Here is a 20,204-nt window from a genome sequence, read left to right as displayed (position 1 = left end):
GCAGGCAGGCGCCTGCTGGGCTTGATCAGGGGCGAGATCCCTCTGGGCTGCGGGAGTGTCCTGGCAGGGTGCCGCAGAGTCCCATGGCGACTGCCAGTGAGAAGGGAAGCCGGCTCGGCTTCTGGGAGGGTAGGGACTTGGAGAACTTTTCTGTCTAGCTAAAGGTTTGTAAATGCACCAATGGGTGCTCTATGTCTAGGTAATCAAGTGGGGACTTGGAGAACTTTTGTGTCCAGCTAAAGGATTGTAAACACACCAATCAGCACTCTGTGTCTAGCTAAAGGTTTGTAAACACAGCAGTCAGCCCTTTGTGTCTAGCTAATCTAGTGGGGACTTGGAGAACTTCTGGGTCTAGCTAAAGGATTGTAAACGCACCAATCAGCACCCTGTCAAAACAGACCAATCAGCTCTCTGTAAAACAGTCCAATCAGCTCTCTGTAAAATGAACCAATCAGCAGGATGTGGCTGGGGCCAGGTAAGGCAATAAAAGCAGGGCACCCTCAGCAGTAGCTACAGCCCAGTAGGGTGCCTTTCCGCGGCCGCGGAGTTGGGTGTTAGTTCTTTTGCTCTTCCTAATAAATCTTGCTGCTGCTCACCCTTTGGGTCGGCAGCCTTTATGAGCTGTAACACTCCCTGTGAAGGTCTGCAGCTGCGCTCCTGAAGCCACCCAGACCCCGAACCCACCAGGAGAGACAAACAATTCCCGACGTGCCAACTTTATGAACTGTAACCCTCACTGCAAAAGGTCTGCAGCTTCACTCCTGAAGCCAGTGAGACTACGAACCCCACCGGCAGGAACGAACAATTTCAGACACATTTAAACACCTGAAGAAACGAACAACTCCGGACGTGCCACCTTTATGAACTGTAGCCCTCACTGCCAAGGTCTGCAGCCTCACTTCTGAGGCCAGCGAGACCGTGATCCCACCGGGAGGAACAAACAACTCCAGACACGCCGCCTTTATGAGCTGTAACACTAACGGCGAAGGTCTGCAGCTTCACTCCTGAGGCCAGCGAGACTACAAACCCACCTGCAGGAACAAACAACTCCAGACACATCTGAAGGAATGAACAACTTCAGACGGGCCACCTCTCTGAACTGTAACGCTCAGGGCTAAGGTCTGCAGGTTCACTTCTGAGGCCAGCGAGACCACGAACCCTCCGGAAGGAATGAACAACTCCAGACGTGCCGCCTTTTAGAGCTGTAACACTCACCGGGAAGGTCTACAGCTTCACTCCTGAAATCAGCAAGACCGCGGACCAACCAGAAGGAAGAAACTGCAGACACACCATCTTTGAGAACTGTAACACTCACCGCGAGGGTCTGCGGCTTCATTCTTGAGGTCAGTGATACCAAGAACCCACCAATTCCGGGAACATGACTTCATGGAGGGTCTGAATCCTGAGGCCACTGAGGAAAAGATCAGGGAGTACTTTGGAGAGTTTGGGAGATTGAGGCCATTGAAACTCCAATGGATCCAAAGTTGAACAAAAGACAAGGTTTTGTGTTTATTACCCCCCCCCAAAAAAAAAAAAACCTGTGAAGAAGGTTCTGGAGAAAAAGTTCCACACTATCAGTGGAAGCAAGTGTAAGATCAAGGTGGCCCAGCCCAAAGAAAGTTACTGGCAGAAGCGTATGGTTCTGGGGGCTGTGGAAACCACAACCGAGGAAACGAGGCAGCGGAGGTGGTGGTGGTGGTGGAGGTGGAGGTCAGGGTAGTACAAACTACAGCAAGAGGCAGCGACATGGTGGCCCTCAGAATACCTACAAGCCATACTGAGGCAGCAGCAGGAGAGCCCAACCAATCACACACATGCTGTGTTTGGATATGGAGTGAACACAATTATGTACCAAATTTAACTTGACAAACTTTCTATGGCTTGTCCCATGTGCATCTTATTTAAAATTTCCGCCATGGAAATCACTCTCTTGTTTACTATTTCCAGAGCTGTAGTTACTTAGGCAGCTTGTGGTGTCTGAGAGGCCAGAAGGGCATTACCGGCTAATGTTTAGTACCAGGTGGTCCAAAGCAAAATGGCAGTCTTTGCTTCCTGTTGCCGCACGCTGCAGCCTGGACCTGTGGGCCCTGGCTGTAAAGAGTAAATTGTATCTCAGGAAACCGGTGCCACCTTTTCATTTTATATTATTTGTGTCATACATTTCCTGTAATGGAAGGGTTAATTTTACGGTACTCTTTAGTACCTTTGGGGAATCTAATGTAACATATTTTACACGTGTCCTGATTTTGCCACAACCTGGGTATTGAAGCTATCCAAGCATTTAAAATAAAACGTTAACCCCCCGCCATAAAAAAGAAAGCCAAATACTTAACATCTAACTGATCTGTGTTGAAGCATGCAAAAACATAAACCTATTTAATAAATGGTGCTGAAAAGACTGGCAAGCCACATATAGAAGAATGAAACTGGATCCCAATCTCTCGCCTTATACAAATATCAACTCTAGATGGATCAAAGACTTAAATCTAAGAACTGAAACCATAAAAATCACAGAAGATTACATTAGAAAAACTCTTCTGGACATTAGCCTATGCAAAGAATTTATAACTAATACTCCAAAAGCAAATGCAGCAAAAATGAAAATAAATAAATGGGACCTCATGAAACTAAAAAGCTTCTGCACAGCAAAATAAATAATCAGAGTAGACAACCCACAGAATGAGACAAAATATTTGCAAACTGTGCATCCAACAAAGGACTAATATCCAGAATTCTGCTAGGATCTCAAACAAATCAGCCAGAAAAAAAAAAAATCCCATCAAAAAGTAAGCAAGGGACATACATAGACATTTCTCAAAAGAAGATATACAAACATGAAACAATGCTCAACATTACTAATTATCAGGGAAGTACAAATTAAAACCACAGTGAGATACCATCTTACTCCTACAATAATGGCTGTTATTAAAAAGTCAAAAAAAAAAGAGATGTTGGCATGGACATGGTGAAAAGCAAATGCTTATTCACTGCTGGTGGGAATGCAAATTAGTACAACCTCCATGGAAAACAGTATGAAGATTCTTTAAAGAACTAAAAGTAGATATACCATTCAATCCAGCAATCCTGCTACTGGGTATCTCCCCCAGAATAAGTCATTGTATATGAAAAAGACACTTGCACATGTATGATTATAGTAACAGAATTCACAACTGCAAAGATATGGGACCAATCTAAGTGCCCATTAACCAATGATTGGATAAAGAAAATGTGGTATATATACACCATGGAATACCACTCACCCATAAAAAGTAATGAAATAATGTCTTTTGCAGTACCTTGGTTAGAGCTGGAGGCCACTATTCTAAGTAAGTCAGGAGTGGAAAACCGAAAACTGTATGTTCTGACTTACAAGTGGAAGCTAAGCTATGAGTAGGCAAATCCATACAGAGTGATATAATGACTCAGAAGCAGGAGGTGAAAAGGAGGGATTAAAAAAACTACATATTGGGTACAATGTACACTACTCAGGTGACTGACAGGTGCATTACAAACAGAATTCACAACTATATAATTCATCCATGTAACCAAAAACCTCTTGTACCCCAAAAGCTATTGAAATAAAAATAAATAAATAAAAATAAAAATATCTTCCTGTTGCACAGTGCCTTGTAAGAAGTAGGAAATCAAAAATTATTTGTTTGTTTGCATTGGGTTGGATATCAGAGAGCCATATAAAAGAGAAGGTAGTCAAAATTGTGAAGATGAAGTTATGTAAAGCCCATATGTAAATAAAACAGAGATAGAGGGTTAAAAATTACAACAGCTGGGATCAGAAAGAAAGGCACTTAGGAGGTACCTGTAATTATGATTCTCATAAAATAGCAATTAGAACTATTTCCCAAGCTTCGGTTATTCAAGTATATTACTAATAATTTTTGATAATCAACCAACGTTAACATTTATACTACTTTTCCTTAAAAGTTTTTTTTCAAAATTAAGAATATTTTTGACTGTCGACTATATGGCAAGTACTATTCTCAGACTCTTGGATACATCCATGTACAGCAAAGCTGTCAGTCCTTTTAGGGACTATATTCTACGGAGAAAACCATATGATATATAAGAAAGATAATAAGTATTAGTCTGGTGTAAAAGTAATTGCGGTTTTTGCCATTACTTTCAATGGCAAAACTGCAATTTTGCACCTAATAAGTAAATAGTACAGTATATTAGACTATAATAAATGCTATGGTAAATAAACAGAGGTAAGGGAGATGAAGAATGTAGGGAGAAAGGGTTGGTAACTTTAGAGTTATCTGAGTAAGCATCATTAAGAAGCTCATGTTTGTGCAGAGATGGGAAAGAGGTGAGAGACCAGGTCCTGCAGCTTTGTCAGGTAAGAATCATTCAGGTAAAGGAGATAAGAATCACCGGTACCTTGAGGTGGAAGCACGCCTGACATGGTTGAGAAACAACAGAGAAACCAGCGTCCTGAGTGCAATGAGTAAAGATAAAGGAAGTAGGAGATTAGCTCAAAGTTAAGAGGACCAGAATTACAAAGGTATTTCATTTTTGGGTTGCTTTTTTTTACTCTGAGATACATGAGAAGTTGATGAGAATTTTCAGTAGAGAACTGACATGATTTTATTTAAATTTAATGGCCTCACTCTGATTTGTTTGAAAATAGACTGTAGAGGACAAGGGTGAAGGCTCAGGGACTACTTCAAAAATTATTGCTGTAATCCAGACACGTGAACACGGTGGCCCTTCAGCATGTCTTCTGGTGTGATCATTACTCATCTTGAATTTAACTTTTAAACTGAGATTCAGCTAGCAGCTTTTTCACCTTTTCTGTCTCTTGAAAAAGTGTGTATGTTTTCTGTTTATTCACATATATTTCCATATAAGCTGTGATATAAACGTGTCTCAACACGTCAGGTACTCTATGTCTTGCACAACCTACAGCAATCTTACTTTACACCCTCACTTTCATGATAACCCATGTCATGGGTTAGGTTTCCTGGCCTGGCCTGTCCTAGATTAGTACAGCTGGATCTTCAGCATCCAGTTATTTACCTTAATTACCATAATTTCTTGACTCATCCACTATATCCTGAGGACCCAGGAGGAATGAATCAAAACAAAACCAAAATTAAAATACTAAGTATTTCTTCCAAACTTCATCCTAAGCCTTAACTACTTAAAACAGTTAACCATACTCATGTTCTCAGCCTGATCTATCTCTTCTTTTCTTTTATGTGGATTATACATTACATCATTTATTTATTTATGTATTTATTTTTAATTGTACTTTAAGTTCTGGGATACATGTGCAGAATGTGCAGGTTTGTTACATAGGTATATATGTGCCATGGTGGTTTGCTGCATCTGTCTATCTCTTCCCTTTCCACATTTTTTTAAATAATGAAAACACAAATTTGCATATTAAACAACAATAGTAAACCTCACAAAAATCTTTACCTTCTCTTAGGTTTTTTAAAAAATTTTTATGATCCCGAATTAATGCTTTAATATTAAAATATCTACTGTAAATATCCACTCCACCCATACCAAATTCATCATCATTTTTGGGGAGAGGGCAAATTGTGATAGGAATTGTGACACACAGGCACATAATTTAGAGGCCAGGGGTTTTTTGATAAGAGTTTTTTTTATTGAAATGAAATGCACATAACATAAAAACAGCCTTTTTAAAGTGAATAATTTAGTGACATTGGTACAATTTCTTTTCACATATTAATCAATATTAGAGGACTGTAAATGCCTCACCAGTAATATAGAAATATCCATTGGAAATAAAAATAGCACCAGTGGGAAAGTATGAAAAAAAAAGACAAATCAGCACATGAGAAAATATATAGTTTCATTCCAATAATACCATTTTACAGTAATTAATTTAAAAAGTCAAAATTATAAAACAGTATATCACAAAACTAATAAAACATGTTTCATATTCCAAAATGTTAATACTTGTTCCAATGAGATTGGTTACTTTTTTATATTCATCATCAGATTTTATGTATTTCTATGTATTTTTGTATTTAAAAAGCAGAAAACTTTCCTATGAGAGCAGTTTCCCTACAATTACATATTATACAAGATTCTATTAGAGATACGGCAGACATACTCTCTGGGTTATTTAATTGATAAAGAAAAAGTAGGAGTTCCTGCTTTTTAAAGATGATAATCGTAATTATGATCAGATCGATGAAAATAATAAAATTGCTCTGATTGCGGTGAAGATTTTTTCCCATTTCTTCATTTCATTGCTCAGAAATATATTTCACCCTCAGTTAATATCTGATATACTGCTAGAAGTTGAGGGTCAAATCATGGCAACACACCATGTGCATCAATGGCATTGTTGAGCACAAAAACAACTCTGATGGAGCCAGAAATTAAGACTCGCTTATAGTTTACCCCAGGTAAATGCCAAGTCAATGGCAGAATGAAAATTCAAGCTTGCTGCCAGGTGTGGTGGCTCATGTCTGTAATCCCAGCACTTTGGAAGGCCAAGGTGGGCAGATCACTTGAGCCCAGGAGTTCAAGACCAGCTTGGTCAACATGGCAAAATCCAGTCTCTACAAAAACACACCAAAAATTAGCCTGGCATGTGGCATGCACCTGTAGTCCCAGCTACTTGGGGGGCTGAGGCAAGAGATGGCTGCAGTGAGCCTGGGTGACAAAGTGAGACCCTATCTCAAAAAAAAAAAAAAATTCAAGCTTAGCTGCCCTGATTCCATGTCTAGGGATTTAGTAAGTAGAACAATAACACTGGCCTACTTGTAGGTCGACAAATACAGAAATCACAGCCTCTCCCTTCAATTTCTTGGTTAAGATTACAGTTCGCCAAGATCTCTAAACATTTTCTGCATTTATTTTGACCTCAGCTGTTACTCTTCTCTGTTCTGTTTTCTGTCCTCCTTACTAGCTCACATATTTCTCTCTCCTCCTCCACCCTTCCTCTTACATTGAAAACTTCTTCTCACAAATACTGTATGAAGGCACACTACACAATTGGTCATAAATGACTGACACATGAATCCATACACAATTTGGAGATGGGTTTTCTTGGGTAGCTGTGGTTCTGATCTGAAATCTGTTGAAATAGAATACAGTGAGGTAATTAGAACAAAAGTTAAGGAATACCATCTACATGGCACTCAAATAAATTAGTAAGGATATCGGTGAAAAGATTTCTGAATTGTTTCTATTATTGGAAAAGGAGGCTTAAATCTAAATTGTTGTGAATCTCAAGTGGTTAAATGAATAGTCTCCATTATTAAGGCAGAAAAATAACTTAATTATTTTCAAGAAATACTACTAGCTGCATGAACTTAAAAAAAGTTCCTGACAAAGAAGGAAAATTATTTAATATTCTATAAAAAGTTCTTTATATATCTTTCAGCCTATTACTTAAATGTTTCTTTATCAAATCAAACAACAGTTTAATGAAATTATTACTGGATATACTTAATGAATAGACCAAGCAGAAGCATTAATGCTGAAAGGGATCTAGAACTGAAAAAAGAACCAGAGATGCCCAGGCCATTTAAAGGCAGCGCAAGCAACTCTGCATATTTTAATGTATCCTGGAAGGAGAATTACATTACAATTCAATGCTTGACAGTTATGGAAATCAACACTGGTAAATGGAAGTATGGTCCTATTCAATTTGGTCTTCAGTCTCCTGAAGCAGCAGTGTTAATTAGTCAAGCTCAAAGAGCATCACTGAACCTCAGTGCAAAAGCTATGACTTGGCACTCTTCGTCCTGGGTATCTATCTCTCCTTCTTGACCCTGAGGTTGGAAGATTGAGAAAACTTTGCTTTAGAGATGACTAAGGCTAAGATTAACTACTTAGATTCAGACCTCAGGGAGAACTCTGACCAGCATTATTCCTTAAAAATTTTCCTTGATCTCTTAGTGTTTTGGGGGCATAGACACAGCTAGATTAAATAAATGCCACCCAGAAAATCAAAGAGTAGTAACATAAACATATCAAAATGTTAACTTGGGCCTGCTTGTGATTACAGAAAGAGTCCTCTAGCCATACATTTAAAATAGCGAAAGAAAATTCAAGACAAACAAGTGCTATAAAAAAGTAGAAAATACATTTGGCTGATTGTTAGTAAATTCACTGTACATAGCCTAGTAGAAGTAAAACAGTTAAGTGATTATACTCAGCGGTTTGTACTGTTCACACTTTTGGGTGAACAGACCCGGTGGTGAGAACAGAGGCAAATGAAAAAACACTTCAAATTAATTCTGCAAAGATTTTAAGATACAATGTTAACAACCCTATGAAAAGCAATCTGACATAAAAGAAAACTAATCAACACAAAACAAAAATAGGAAAAAAAAACAGAAACAGATTCATATAGGAAATTGGAATTATTAGACACAAGCTAAAACAACTATGGTTAGTGTATTCTGAAAGTTAAAAGATAATACTAAGAATGTTGGAAGAAAAAATAAAAGTATAAGTGTTGAAATAATAGGTTTGAGAAAGACCCGAACTAAAATTATAAAACTGAAAATGTCACCAAACAAAATAAAAAACTTAATAGAGGCATTTAACAGATTAGCCACAGATGAGAAAAAATAGATGAACTGGAAGATATGTGAAAGGTAATTACATAGATTGGAGCAAAAAGCTAAAAAAGAATGAAAACACAAGAAAAAGCAAAAGAAACATATAGGATGGTGTCAACGGGTCTGTAATGAATGTAACTGAGATTCCAGGAGAAGGGAAAAAAGATGGGTCAAAGCAAAATATGAAGCAAGTATGGTTGAGAATTTTTCAGTAACATGTGTTACCTTCAAACAGATGACCTCTCAAAAACAATAAAAAATAGAAAACAGTGGAATAATATATTTGAGTGGCTGAGAGAAGAAACAACCAGCCTCTAATCCTATTCTTATTGGAAATATCAGCCTTAAGAAAAAATACCTGAAATGTGCAGTTGGAAAGGAAGAAAGAAATAAACAAGTAAAATCAAGTATGTGGGCAAACTGAAATGAATACTAACTGCATAAATCTGCTGTGCATCACCATTTCTAATTTTTGTGGGGTTTTTTTTGTTTGTTTTTTGTTTGTTTTTTGTAGAGATGTGGTTTCACCATCTTGGTCAAGCTGGTATCGAACTCCTGACCTCAAGTGATCCGCCCGCCTCGGCCTCCCAGAGTGCTGGGATTATAGGCGTGAATCACTGTGCCCGGCCCAAGGGCTATTTTTGTTTGTTTGTTTTAGACTGAGTCTGGCTCAGTCACCCAGGCTGGAGTACAGTGGTGCGATCTCCGTTCACTGCAACCTCCCGGATTGAAGCAATTCTGGTGCCTCAACCTCTGAGTAGCTGGGATAACAGGCGCAGGCCACCACACCTAGCTGGTGAGGCGTAACTATAGTCCCAGCTACTCTGGAGGCTGAGGTGGGAGAATCGCTTGAACCCAGGAGGCAGAGGTTGCAGTGAGCCAAGATTCCGCCACTGCACTCCAGCCTGGGAGATAAAATAAAAATAAGTACATTAATATAATAGCATATAAATTGAGGAGGGAGTCAACAGAGTAAAGGAATGCTCTACGATTTTTATATTGGTCAGGAAGAACATAAAAATGTCAGTTAATATTAGTCTTTGATGAGTGAAGTATATATGTGTAATTCCTAGGAAAACTACTAAAAGATTAGTAAAAGAGTAAAAGAGATGTAAAAGACATGAAAGAGTGCATTACAAATGAAAAGAAAAAAAAAAATAAGAAAAAGTGTTAAATCAGTCCAAAAAGGAGGAAAGAAAGGGAAAAAAAGTAACAATTCTACATCTTTACGTGCCTGATAACACAGCTTCAACACATCGATTCAAATGTTTACAGAACTATAAGTAGAATTGCAGCGGAAGATTTCAACACAATTCTTTTCATATGGAAAGAGGAAGAAGCACGTAAAAATCAGAGAACTACAAGCACGTGGAGCATGTTCTCTGATCACAGTGGAACTAAGCCTGAAACCTAAAACAAAGAGATAACTAGAAACACGTATGTTTGTAAATTAAGAAATACATTTCTAAATAACTCCTGGGCCAAAGAGCAACGCACAGTGGAAATCAGAAAGTATTTTGAACTGAATGACAATGAAAATACATTAAAATTTTTAAATCAAGATTTAAAATAGCCTTTAAATCTCCATACTTGAGATAAAGGAAGGCTTAAATTCATGAGTCAAGCACACAGTACAAGAAGTTTGAGATGGAATAGCAAATGTAAAACAAATAAATTAGGTCAGGAGACCAAGACCATCCTGGCTAGCACAGTGAAACCCCGTCTCTACTAAAAATACAAAAAATTAGCCAGGCGTGGTGGTGGGAGCCTGTAGTCCCAGCTACTCAGGAGGCTGAGGCAGGAGAATGGCGTGAATCCGGGAGGCAGAGCTGGCAGTGAGCCGAGATCACCACTGCACTCCAGCCTGGGCAATAGAGCAAGACTCTGTCTCAAAAAAATAAAAATAAAATAAAATAAAAATAAATTAGATGGAAGGAAGTAATATAGACTAGAATCAAAGTTAATGAAAGAAATAACAAAAAGAGGCAGAGTCAACAAAGTCAAAAGTTATTTTCTTTGAAAAACTAAATCGAACCATACTCCTACTGAGATGAAAAAACACACACAGGTGTGCACACACACACACTAATAATAAGAACTTAAAAGGGACATATTTCATATTCTGCAGATATTAAAAAGCAAATGAATGACAACTGCAGTGACAAAGACCAACACATAATAAGGAATAATGTATAATCCTGCAAATGTGAAATATGTTTAAAATATCTTTTTAAAATGCAAAATGTGAAAATGTGGTTGCTTTTTAACTTAATAATATTGCTCATTAACTATGTACAAGATACTGTGCTAAATTATTTTACTTTTATACCCATCTCACAATTCTAAGAGGAAAGTACTCTTTCTTTCCTTCTTTTTTTTTTTTTTTTTGAGTTGGAGTCTCACTGGAGTCTCACTCTGTCATCCAGGCGGGAGTGCAATGTTGCAATCTCAGCTCACTGCAACCTCCATCTCCCAGGTCCAAGCATTTCTCCTGCCTCAGCCTCCTGAGTAGCTGGGATTTCTGGCAACTGCCACCACACCCGGCTCATTTTTTAGTGGAGATGGGGTTTCACTATGTTGGTCAGGCTTGTTCAAACTCCTGATCTCAAGTGATCCACCCACCTGGGCCTCCCAAAGTGCTGGGATTACAGGTGTGAGCCACCGCACCCGGCCAAGAGTAACTTTCCATTCTTGTTTATGGAAAATGAAACTCATAGAGGAAAAGTGACTTATCCCAATGTGAGGTAATCATTAACTCAAACTGAGGTCTGGCTTCAAAACCCATGTTCTTAACCAGGGGTTTACACTGACTGACAGTGACTGCTCCTTGCCTGGACAACTTCACACATGTTGGATGCCTCCCTGGTAAGAAAACCATAAGAATAGCTGTGTTGATGGTACTAGATGGCCTCGCTCCTTTTCACTCTAAGGTTCTCCTCATCTTTCTCCTTTTGTTGTAGCTCACTCTTTCTCTTCTATATCTTTCTCTCTCTCTTTCTCATATATGGTCAGCAAATCAGGTTCTTAGCTGCTTGACAGAGGTTTTCATAGATGAGATGGAAACCTCTCTGAGAAAGAGGATGAAGCATTGTCTCTCCAAACACTTACAGGTTAGAAGAGAATGTTGATCCATCCTCCCAGAGCCATGGTACCTCAGTCTGGGGCCGAGAAAGGCCTATCCAAAATGAATTATCAGGTTGGGAAGACACTTGTTTTACTATAAATCCCTGTAACAAAACATATACAAATATATAACAAAGAGAGAGAGAGACACTCTCTCATGGACACTGAGAAAAAGGCAACTGATCGAATCACTTTGGTAAAGAATACATGCCTAACCTGGCATCAACCTGTCATTGAATGTCTCAAAAGGCCTATCTCATTTATTTAAAGTAATTATCATTTAATTTTCCAAAAGAATAGATTCATAATGTGAAGATTGTACTGCCTTCATGCAACCTATCTGACAAAATCCCAGACAACAGGCCCCCTAGGCAGTTTTCATGGATGATTAGCCACTGTCTTCTCCAATTGAAGAAATAAATTGATGCTACTTTTGTTAAGAAATACTTCTCAGAGTTAGGTAACAACTTAAAAATGATTTAGTCCAACTGCATATTTTATAAATAAGTAATCTGAGATTCAGCGAAGATATCTGAATTGTTTACAAATCTATAACAATTTATTTTCAATTACAGGCTGGCCTAAAAGTCAGATAGACTTGTAACCCAATACTCTTTCTTTGCCATACATGTAGTTCCATTAACTTTAACATAAATTATTACTACTGGGTAAGACATTACAGAAACAAAAACAAAATGAGAATAGTGAAAGTAGATGTAGAAGTTATAGACTGGTTTAGATTTATAATGTAGAGTGTTTCCTATAAACCCCTTCTCGTACCTCATCTAAGCTCTACCCTTCATTCAAGTGCCACTTTTTCTGAAAACTTCTTAGCAACACAGGGATCTCTTTAAACTCCTATAGCATTTATTGCCAATGCCAGATATTCAACTTTTAATAGCTGCTGAGTTGTTTTTTTTTTTACTTAAAAGATTATATGTGTCCTGTGATAGCAGGGTTATTTTTTAACCCTCTTTGCCTTTCCCAGTATCTTGCAAAGAGTAAATAATTTCTAAACATATATTATCATTGTTGCCATTTTCTTGATAATTATGATGACAAGGAGGAGAATTTTCTACTTCACCAAATTTAACAATCGAAATACAAACGCACAAAAATGGGTAATGGCCTGATTATTGCAGTCATGCATACATGGAGTGTGTTTGAAAGGATTTGTTTTAAGGTGAAACACAGTTTTTTTTTTTTTAATTAGTTAAAAATATATAAATAAAATTAGTTAAAATAAAAATAAAAGTATATATTATGCACTGTATGCGCTTGAGGCATGCTATGATTATAATTATAGAGATATTAAAAATGACTTTTGGCCGAGTGTGGTGGCTTTCACCTGTAATCCCAACACTTTGGGAGATCAAGATGGGCAGATCGCTTGTGCCCAGGAGTTTGACATGAACCTAGACAATATGGAGAAACTCCATCTCTACGAAAAATACAAAAAAAAAATTAGATGAGCATGGTGGTGCCCCCTCTAGTCCTAACTACTCAGGAGGCTGAGGTGGGAGGATCACTTAAGCCTGGGATGTCAAGGCTTCATGGCACTCCAGCTTGGGCAACAGAGTGAGATTCTGCCTCAAAAAAAAAAGAAGACTTCATTTTAGGAAAAATTGTCATTACCTGGAATCTCCCTCTATTTTCCTTCTGGATACAGACCACAGAAAATTACAACAGAAGTTTACACTTACCAATTCCTTTGAGCTGTCTATCTTTATGAGATTAGAGCCCAGTTGCAAGCATTGTCTTTTACTTCCATCCCAGGAATTTAGTGACAGGCTGAATAGGTAACAGCTCTTCTCATATATAATCCAGTTAGGAGGACAAGGGCTGGAAAGAAGCCCTGGAAATAAAAGATTAGTACCATGAGATTCATAGCACACCAATTCACTCTTTTAGTGTGAACACCAGTCATCTTAAGGACACTTATGAAATAATCAATGAGTTGCCATTACTATATTTCATTTTCAATTCAAACTACAGTGATATGATTTTACAGATGAGAATACATTCAAATCTTCCTATTCATTTAGAATTTAAAAATGAATTAGCTATAAATAGTATTTTAGGCAGCCAACCATCCTTTTTTTCTTGATTTGTCTTCTATTCCTTCTAATTTAGCTCAAAACTACCTTTCTCCTTAATAACTCCTTAAAATAATTCCACTCACAATCAATCATTGAGGTACACAGCAATTTCATATTGCTACTTAACTGATTTTATGATATAAGATCTACTTCAGAATGTGACTTTCCAAATGAAAAAAGTATAGGTCAGTTATTCATATTACACACTCTCTCTTATATGTTATTAGCTACTTAATAAAAATAGTGAGGAGGTATGGGTCCAGAGATGAAAAACTGAAGTGAAAACATTAAGTCATAGTCAATTATGATGCAATTAGAAGTAAAGGTCAAGTGTATATAGAATTATAATTAAGTAAATGAAATTGTATGATTAAACAAATTTGATGAGTTTTCAGGAACATGTGTATTAGGTCTACCTCTTTTGTATATTTTTAATATAGTTTCTTTATTCCTGGCAACATTTTCCCTTCTTTCCTTTCTCCCTGTCATGCTTCCTTTCTAATGTCATATTTTCTATTCTAACTGTATCGCATTAAAAATGTCAATTCCGTAAGGGGAGAGAACACTTTTATTTGTATCAAATTATATGATCTCCTGTAGATCTAAGCACATAGCTAGTGATAAATTGGTTACTGATTTTAAAAATTAATAAAGTCCAATTTAGAACTGTTCAGCCATGTGCATACAGTACTTATAATTTCACCTTATTGTATATATGACAGGGATATATTACACTAAGGTAATACTAATATGTGTGCTTGCCTTAAATGTACAATCATTGAATCTAAGCATATTTTCCTTACACCCCTGCCCCAGGCCTCAGCACCAACAATTAACCCTCTTGAATCAAGATTTCATCCTTTAACTATGCCCTTGCCTGTGGTTTTGACAGCTTTGGTAGGAGTCACACTCTCTTCTAAAGATGATTGTGTGGGTTGACTGTGGTTCTCTTTATTTCTTGATGGAAAGTAGCCATTCTCCAATGAGTTGCTTCCTGAATTGGGTCTCCAAATAGCTTCATATACCAACAACAATAATAGTGACAGAAAAAAAGTCATTCTTCTATGTTTGAAAATGAAAATCCCGAAACCCATATGTTATTGGAATAAAAGAATACATTACTGATTAATGATAAATAGATGATATATTGCTGTGGAGAGGTAAAGATGATTGATTGATAGAATAGATGAAAAGAAAGAAATAACTTTCATAAAGGAGGTATAGTTAAAAAAAAAGAAAGAAAAAAGAATGTAGACAAGAAGAAAATAGAATGAGGGAGGCAGCAAGAGGCAAATGTCATAGAGTCAACTGGACCCATGGCAGATTTGAAATAGCAACATCTTTCACCTTTCTTCTATTACTTAAAAATGAGAGATCCTTGAGAAACTGCCCAGTACCTATAACATAGAATGCACTTGACTAAGTGCATCTGACTAATTAAGAAATGTCATGAAGACTCTCTGAAGGTGCTTAACAACAGATTGCATGTGATATAAAATCTAAAAAAAAAATCCATTACAAAATATCGACTTAAGACCAAGTGCCTCAGGAAATTTCTGGTCTATTCAAAGGTGTTTATATTAAAGATCAGAAATAAGTTCCCTAAATAATGTTACTCATAAAAACAGCTTAATGTCCATTTAGTGAATTTATTTCATTAGGAAGACAGCACCATATTGTACTTTCTTCTTCAGCTCCATGTGTTTCCTTCCATTAATTTATTATCCTTTGAATTCTATAGCTTTGAAACCAGCTAGGCAAGGGAGGTATCAGATCAATGTAGTTAAGAGTATGAGTTTTTTAGACAGATCACCTAAATTTCTAATCATGGTCCCACCACTAACTAGTTTATAACCCTGGAAAGGTAAAATAACCTCTCAGTCTCTCACACCCTTTATAAGTGAAATGGGCATTAACAGCTCCAACCCAATACAGACAAAACCAGATTACATACAAATTAAAGTAGATTATGTATGTCAAGCCCTTAAAAGAGTGCCTGGCACATAATAATTGCTTACTAAATTGTCTGTTGTTGTTGTTGTTGTTGATCTTCTCCACCAAATACTCACCCACGGTACCCAGGACCACAGCTATCACCAGTATCACCAGGCATAGGATTCCCAAAATCACAGCAATGAGGCGCCAAGGAGGAGATGCAGCACAAGATCCTGAGGAGCCAGAGGGGGCAGAAATGGAATAAAGAAAGAGAATGACGGACGGTGGGGCACTTCAATTCTACAGTTCATCAAAAATCTGGCCTTGCACAGAGGCTCACACCTGTAATCCCAGAAGGGAGACAGAGGTAGGAGGATTGCTTGAGGCCAGAAGCTCAAGACCAGACTGGGCAACACAGGGAGACCCTGTCCCTAACAAAAAAAAAAAAAAAAAAAAAGAAAGAAAAAATTTAACTAGCTGGGCATGGTGGTGAGCTCCTGTAGTCCCAACTACTCTGGAGGCTGTGGCAGGAGGATCGCTTGAGCCCAGGAATTCCAGAGCAGCATGGGCAACAGAGCGATACCCTGTTAAAAACAAAACAAAACAAAACAAAACAAAACACAAAACAAAAATAACAAAAAATACTGGCAAATTTTAAAGTGAATTATTAATCACTGCCTAGGTTACCTAGTCACCAAGGATTCGCTGTGTTTTTCTCCCCTGGTAAGCATACCTCTTCTTCAATTATAATTTCAGCACATTGCCTTGATATCTGTATGCTCCTAATTTCAGTTCCACATTGATATCTACAGGTCATGACATTAGTAGGATCCCTGAAATCCCACTGATTCTTAGAGGAAATAGCTTAATGTTGGGAAGATAACAATAATTACTAAGGGTAATTTTCCCTTTTCATATGTTTGTTGCATGACCCAGGGCAAATTACTCCCTTTGCTGTTTTTTATTCCTCTTTGTGAAACTGGGGTAATAATATCTCAAAGGATTATTGTGGGAATTAAATGAGCTCACACGCATAAAAGCACCTTGTTTAGAGACTGCTAGCATATTATAGGTGTGTTGTTACAGGATACCGTTTGCCTATACATATGCATAAACATGCACATGTCTCCCTACCTCTTGCCTCACCCACTTTTTCCACCCTTCCTCAATAGGTTGCCCAAGAAAAGAATTACATTAGTACTGAGAGGAAAATATTTGTGCAATGTGAATAATCAGAAAGCAGAAGAAAGCAAACTCTGGTGTTAAAACCGACAAATGGTCTCTCTCTCTCTCAAAGAAAATAGGGAACTAATTTTGTATTAACATTGCCATAACCAGAATGTATTTCTGCTTTTCACTGAGACTAAGCTGTCAGGACATTTCATAGACGTGTCACATAGAGTAGGCTAAATCACCCATTCTGTGAATACAGAGGTCCTCCAAAGCCCTTCTTTCTATTTCATTTCATTTACTTTTTGTTTAAGACTCGTGTTCTGCTGATGGGATGTTTTTATCCACCATATATTAATATATTTTCCTTCACTGGCATACCAATAATTGTTTTTTGTTTAAAAACAATTTAATCTCTTACCACAAAAAAACATGTTGTTCATATGTATACTTCTTTAAGTTTCCTGGCCTCCATTCAATAATCTAGCCTTTCTATCAAACAAGCAACAAGTCACTCATACAAAAATCCTTTATCTTTGTGTATTATCCCACTTATTACCAATTCCTAAAATAGAAATTGTACTTTCTGCCATCAGATATAATTAATTTAAATACTAATAATTGGTCACTGAATAATTTTCATGAAAAAAAGTTTAGGGTGCATTCAAATTATCTTCAGTGACATCTGAAGCCCTTTAAAAGTATATCCATAAAAATGCACACATCACAAGCCTCTCAAATTTTCTCCCCTTATATCTTTTTGTTTTGTTTTGTTGTTTGTTTGTTTGTTTTTATTTTTTTTTCAGAGATGGAGTCTTGCTCTGTCACCCAGGCTGGAGTGCAGTGGCGTGATCTCGGCTCACTGCAACCTCCACCTCCCGAGTCCAAATGATTCTCCCGCCTCAACCTCCCAAGTAGCTGGGACCGCAGGCATGTGCCACCATGCCAGGCTAATTTTTGTAGTTTTAGTAGAGATGGGGTTTCACCACATTAGCCAAGCTGGCCTCAAACTCCTGACTTCAGTCAATCCACCTGCCTCGGCCTCCCAAAGTCCTGGGATTATAGGCGTGAGGCACTGTGCCTGGCCTCCCCTTGGATCTTTTCCAATGCGAGAGCTAAAGGCATACATTAGAAAAAATATATACATATACCTTTCTCTGAAACAACAGCTATCCTGGTATTGCTTCGAGAGTCGAAGTGTAATTGAGTATATCCATCTTCATCCAAATTTTCTAAATCAGGATGATATTCCATTGCTCTTGAGAGCCCCTGAATAGACATAGCATTTGGGAGCTCTCTTCTTTCTGCTCCTGAGATGACTGCCTGTGGAGGAAAGAGAATCTCTGAGTCAAATCATGTGGGATAGGTACTTACTGAGGTTTAACGAATTAAGCTTAAGTAGTTCAGCCAGATATTCAAGAGCAGGAAATGAAACTATGCCGTGGTAATTTTCCATTTGTACCTTTAGATCCTGTTTCTGAGACCTGCTGACTCAGGAAAACTAAAAGGTAGCATAGCAGATAAGTCTTTGTTTCAGACCAAATATAAGAAAAAATGCATAAATTAATGTCTTATGCTGCCTTCATTACTCTCACAACTAAATCTGACGTTAATTAATTTAACCTATGCAAACTATTACAGTTTTGGTGCTCTAAGTCTACCATAACTTTGTTGTAACTTTGTTCATGTATGTATTCATGTAGTTTTTAAATTACAGAAACAGCTACTGAATGCCCACCTTTTCAATTGGCGGGAGCTTAGAATACAAGGAAAAATGATACCTAAGAAGAAACACATTGCCTAATAGAGGAAATATATAGATAGGTAAATGAGGGATGGCATGAGGAGGTGCATTGTTGTAACAACAGACAGAGAGACAGAGAAAACAAATCTCTTTGAGAATTATCAGATATTAATAACACAAAATAACAATTATTTATTGAACAATTACTATGAGCTAGGAACCACATGTTGCACATGTTTTCTTGTTCAATCTCACTTTTCCAAGTCTATATAGTAGGCATTATTATTTCTATTTTCAAATGAAAAAATGAGACAGAAAATTTAGTCTTTTTATCAGGTTTAAGAAGCTAATTTTAAAAGTTTAGAGCAAGCAATCAAATCAAAGCTGACTCTTGCTGCAAAACTCATGGTCTTTTCTGTTACGCTACACTGCCTCTTTCATCATTCCATACACTTATATTGCAAGGAACAGCTTATGGAAGGTGTTGGGACTGAAATATGCCAGATGTTGGATTTTTTTTCCCTCTCTTCCAGTTTCCATAGTAATGATCAAATCAAAGAAATATAGAAAACAGCTAACATTGCTGGAAACTGAAGAGGTGTTCAACTCATTTACCAGACCTTGAAGCCCGTAGAGTGCAGGAGACATCTGTGTGTTGTCAAAGATCAACAAATCTGGACACTAGTTAATGTGGTGAGGACAGGTTTTATTCGGTAATACTATTGCGATAGGAAACAGCTGCACTGTTTCCTGTTGAACTGAACTCAACTTCCCCAAAAGTAAAGCCGATGACATTTTAAAGGGTAGTGTGCTAAGGAAAAGATACTGAGTGGTGTTAAGGAAGGTTAATGTGACTAGACCCTCTGGATTTGTTAATTGGCCCTTATCCAGAGGGGAGAGAAACTTCACCTCTCTACGTGACAGAAGGACATGGTGATATAGTCGAGGTGAAGCACCCAGCTAAATTGGTCCTTATGCTCCATATGAAAGAAAGAGCAAGATTTATCTCCCTGAATGTTTGCATTTCAAAGAAACAGCTCCCAAGTCCTTGAAGAAACAGTTCTGTGTGGTAGATTTGCTTCTCAAAGGGCAGAGAAAGAATTTAACGGTAAGATTTCTTTTTCTTTTTTCTCTTTTTTAGATGAAGTTTTGCTCTTGTTGCCCAGACTGATGTGCAAATGGCATGATCTTGGCTCACCGTGACCTCCGCCTCCTGGGTTCAAGCGATTCTCCTGCCTCAGCCTCCCAAGTAGCTGGGATTAGAGGCATGCACCACCACGTCTGGCTAATTATGTATTTCTAGTAGAGATGGTATTTCTCCATGTTGGTCAGGCTACTCTTGAACTCCTGACCTCAGGTGATCCTCCCGCCTTGGCCTCCCAAAGTGCTGGGATTACAGGCGTGAGTCACTGCACCTGGTCTAACTGTAAGATTTCTAAAGTAACTGCTCTAAAAGGAATTTGGGAGGCTATCTGTTACCAAGTTTTGACTGGAACAAAAAGTAAATTCTCCTAGCAGCATTGGGCTTCCTTAGCTGGCATTTTAAGTAGAGCTGAG

At 37.8% G+C, this 20,204-nt stretch overlaps 1 protein-coding gene across 6 annotated transcripts; it reads right to left on the bottom strand.

Moving 5' to 3' along the window:
- Window positions 1-6,249: 6,249 nt before the first annotated feature.
- Window positions 6,250-18,343, bottom strand: CLEC7A (C-type lectin domain family 7, member A). Of its 6 annotated transcripts, XM_011952955.1 has the most exons (6): window positions 18,055-18,333; window positions 15,868-15,966; window positions 14,676-14,813; window positions 13,403-13,554; window positions 11,685-11,803; window positions 6,718-7,081 (listed from the first exon to the last, which is right to left on the bottom strand). In XM_011952955.1, the coding sequence occupies exons 1-6, from the start codon at window positions 18,182-18,184 to the stop codon at window positions 6,949-6,951; spliced, it is 771 nt and encodes a 256-aa protein (XP_011808345.1). In that variant the 5' UTR covers window positions 18,185-18,333; the 3' UTR covers window positions 6,718-6,948. The 6 variants fall into 6 exon arrangements, with proteins under 6 accessions (XP_011808368.1, XP_011808376.1, XP_011808345.1 ...); XM_011952960.1 differs by lacking the exon at window positions 14,676-14,813; XM_011952969.1 differs by lacking the exon at window positions 11,685-11,803 and having other exon boundaries at window positions 6,949-7,081.
- Between the last annotated feature and the right edge of the window lie 1,861 nt (window positions 18,344-20,204).

Source organism: Colobus angolensis, unplaced genomic scaffold (assembly GCF_000951035.1).
Source record: "Colobus angolensis palliatus isolate OR3802 unplaced genomic scaffold, Cang.pa_1.0 Scaffold11, whole genome shotgun sequence".
NCBI classification, from domain to species: domain Eukaryota; kingdom Metazoa; phylum Chordata; class Mammalia; order Primates; family Cercopithecidae; genus Colobus; species Colobus angolensis.
This window is presented reverse-complemented; position numbering and strand designations above follow the sequence as displayed.

Coding starts and splice junctions, on each gene's coding strand:
- CLEC7A (XM_011952955.1), bottom strand. CDS start 18,184: ATGTCTATTCAGGGGCTCTCAAGAGCAATGGAATATCATCCTGATTTA. Junction 11,804..13,402: donor TAGACAGCTCAAAGGAATTG/GTAAGTGTAAAC, acceptor GTTTTGTTACAG/GGATTTATAGTAAAACAAGT. Junction 7,082..11,684: donor TCAACATTCTCTTCTAACCT/GTAAGTGTTTGG, acceptor CTATTTCAACAG/ATTTCAGATCAGAACCACAG.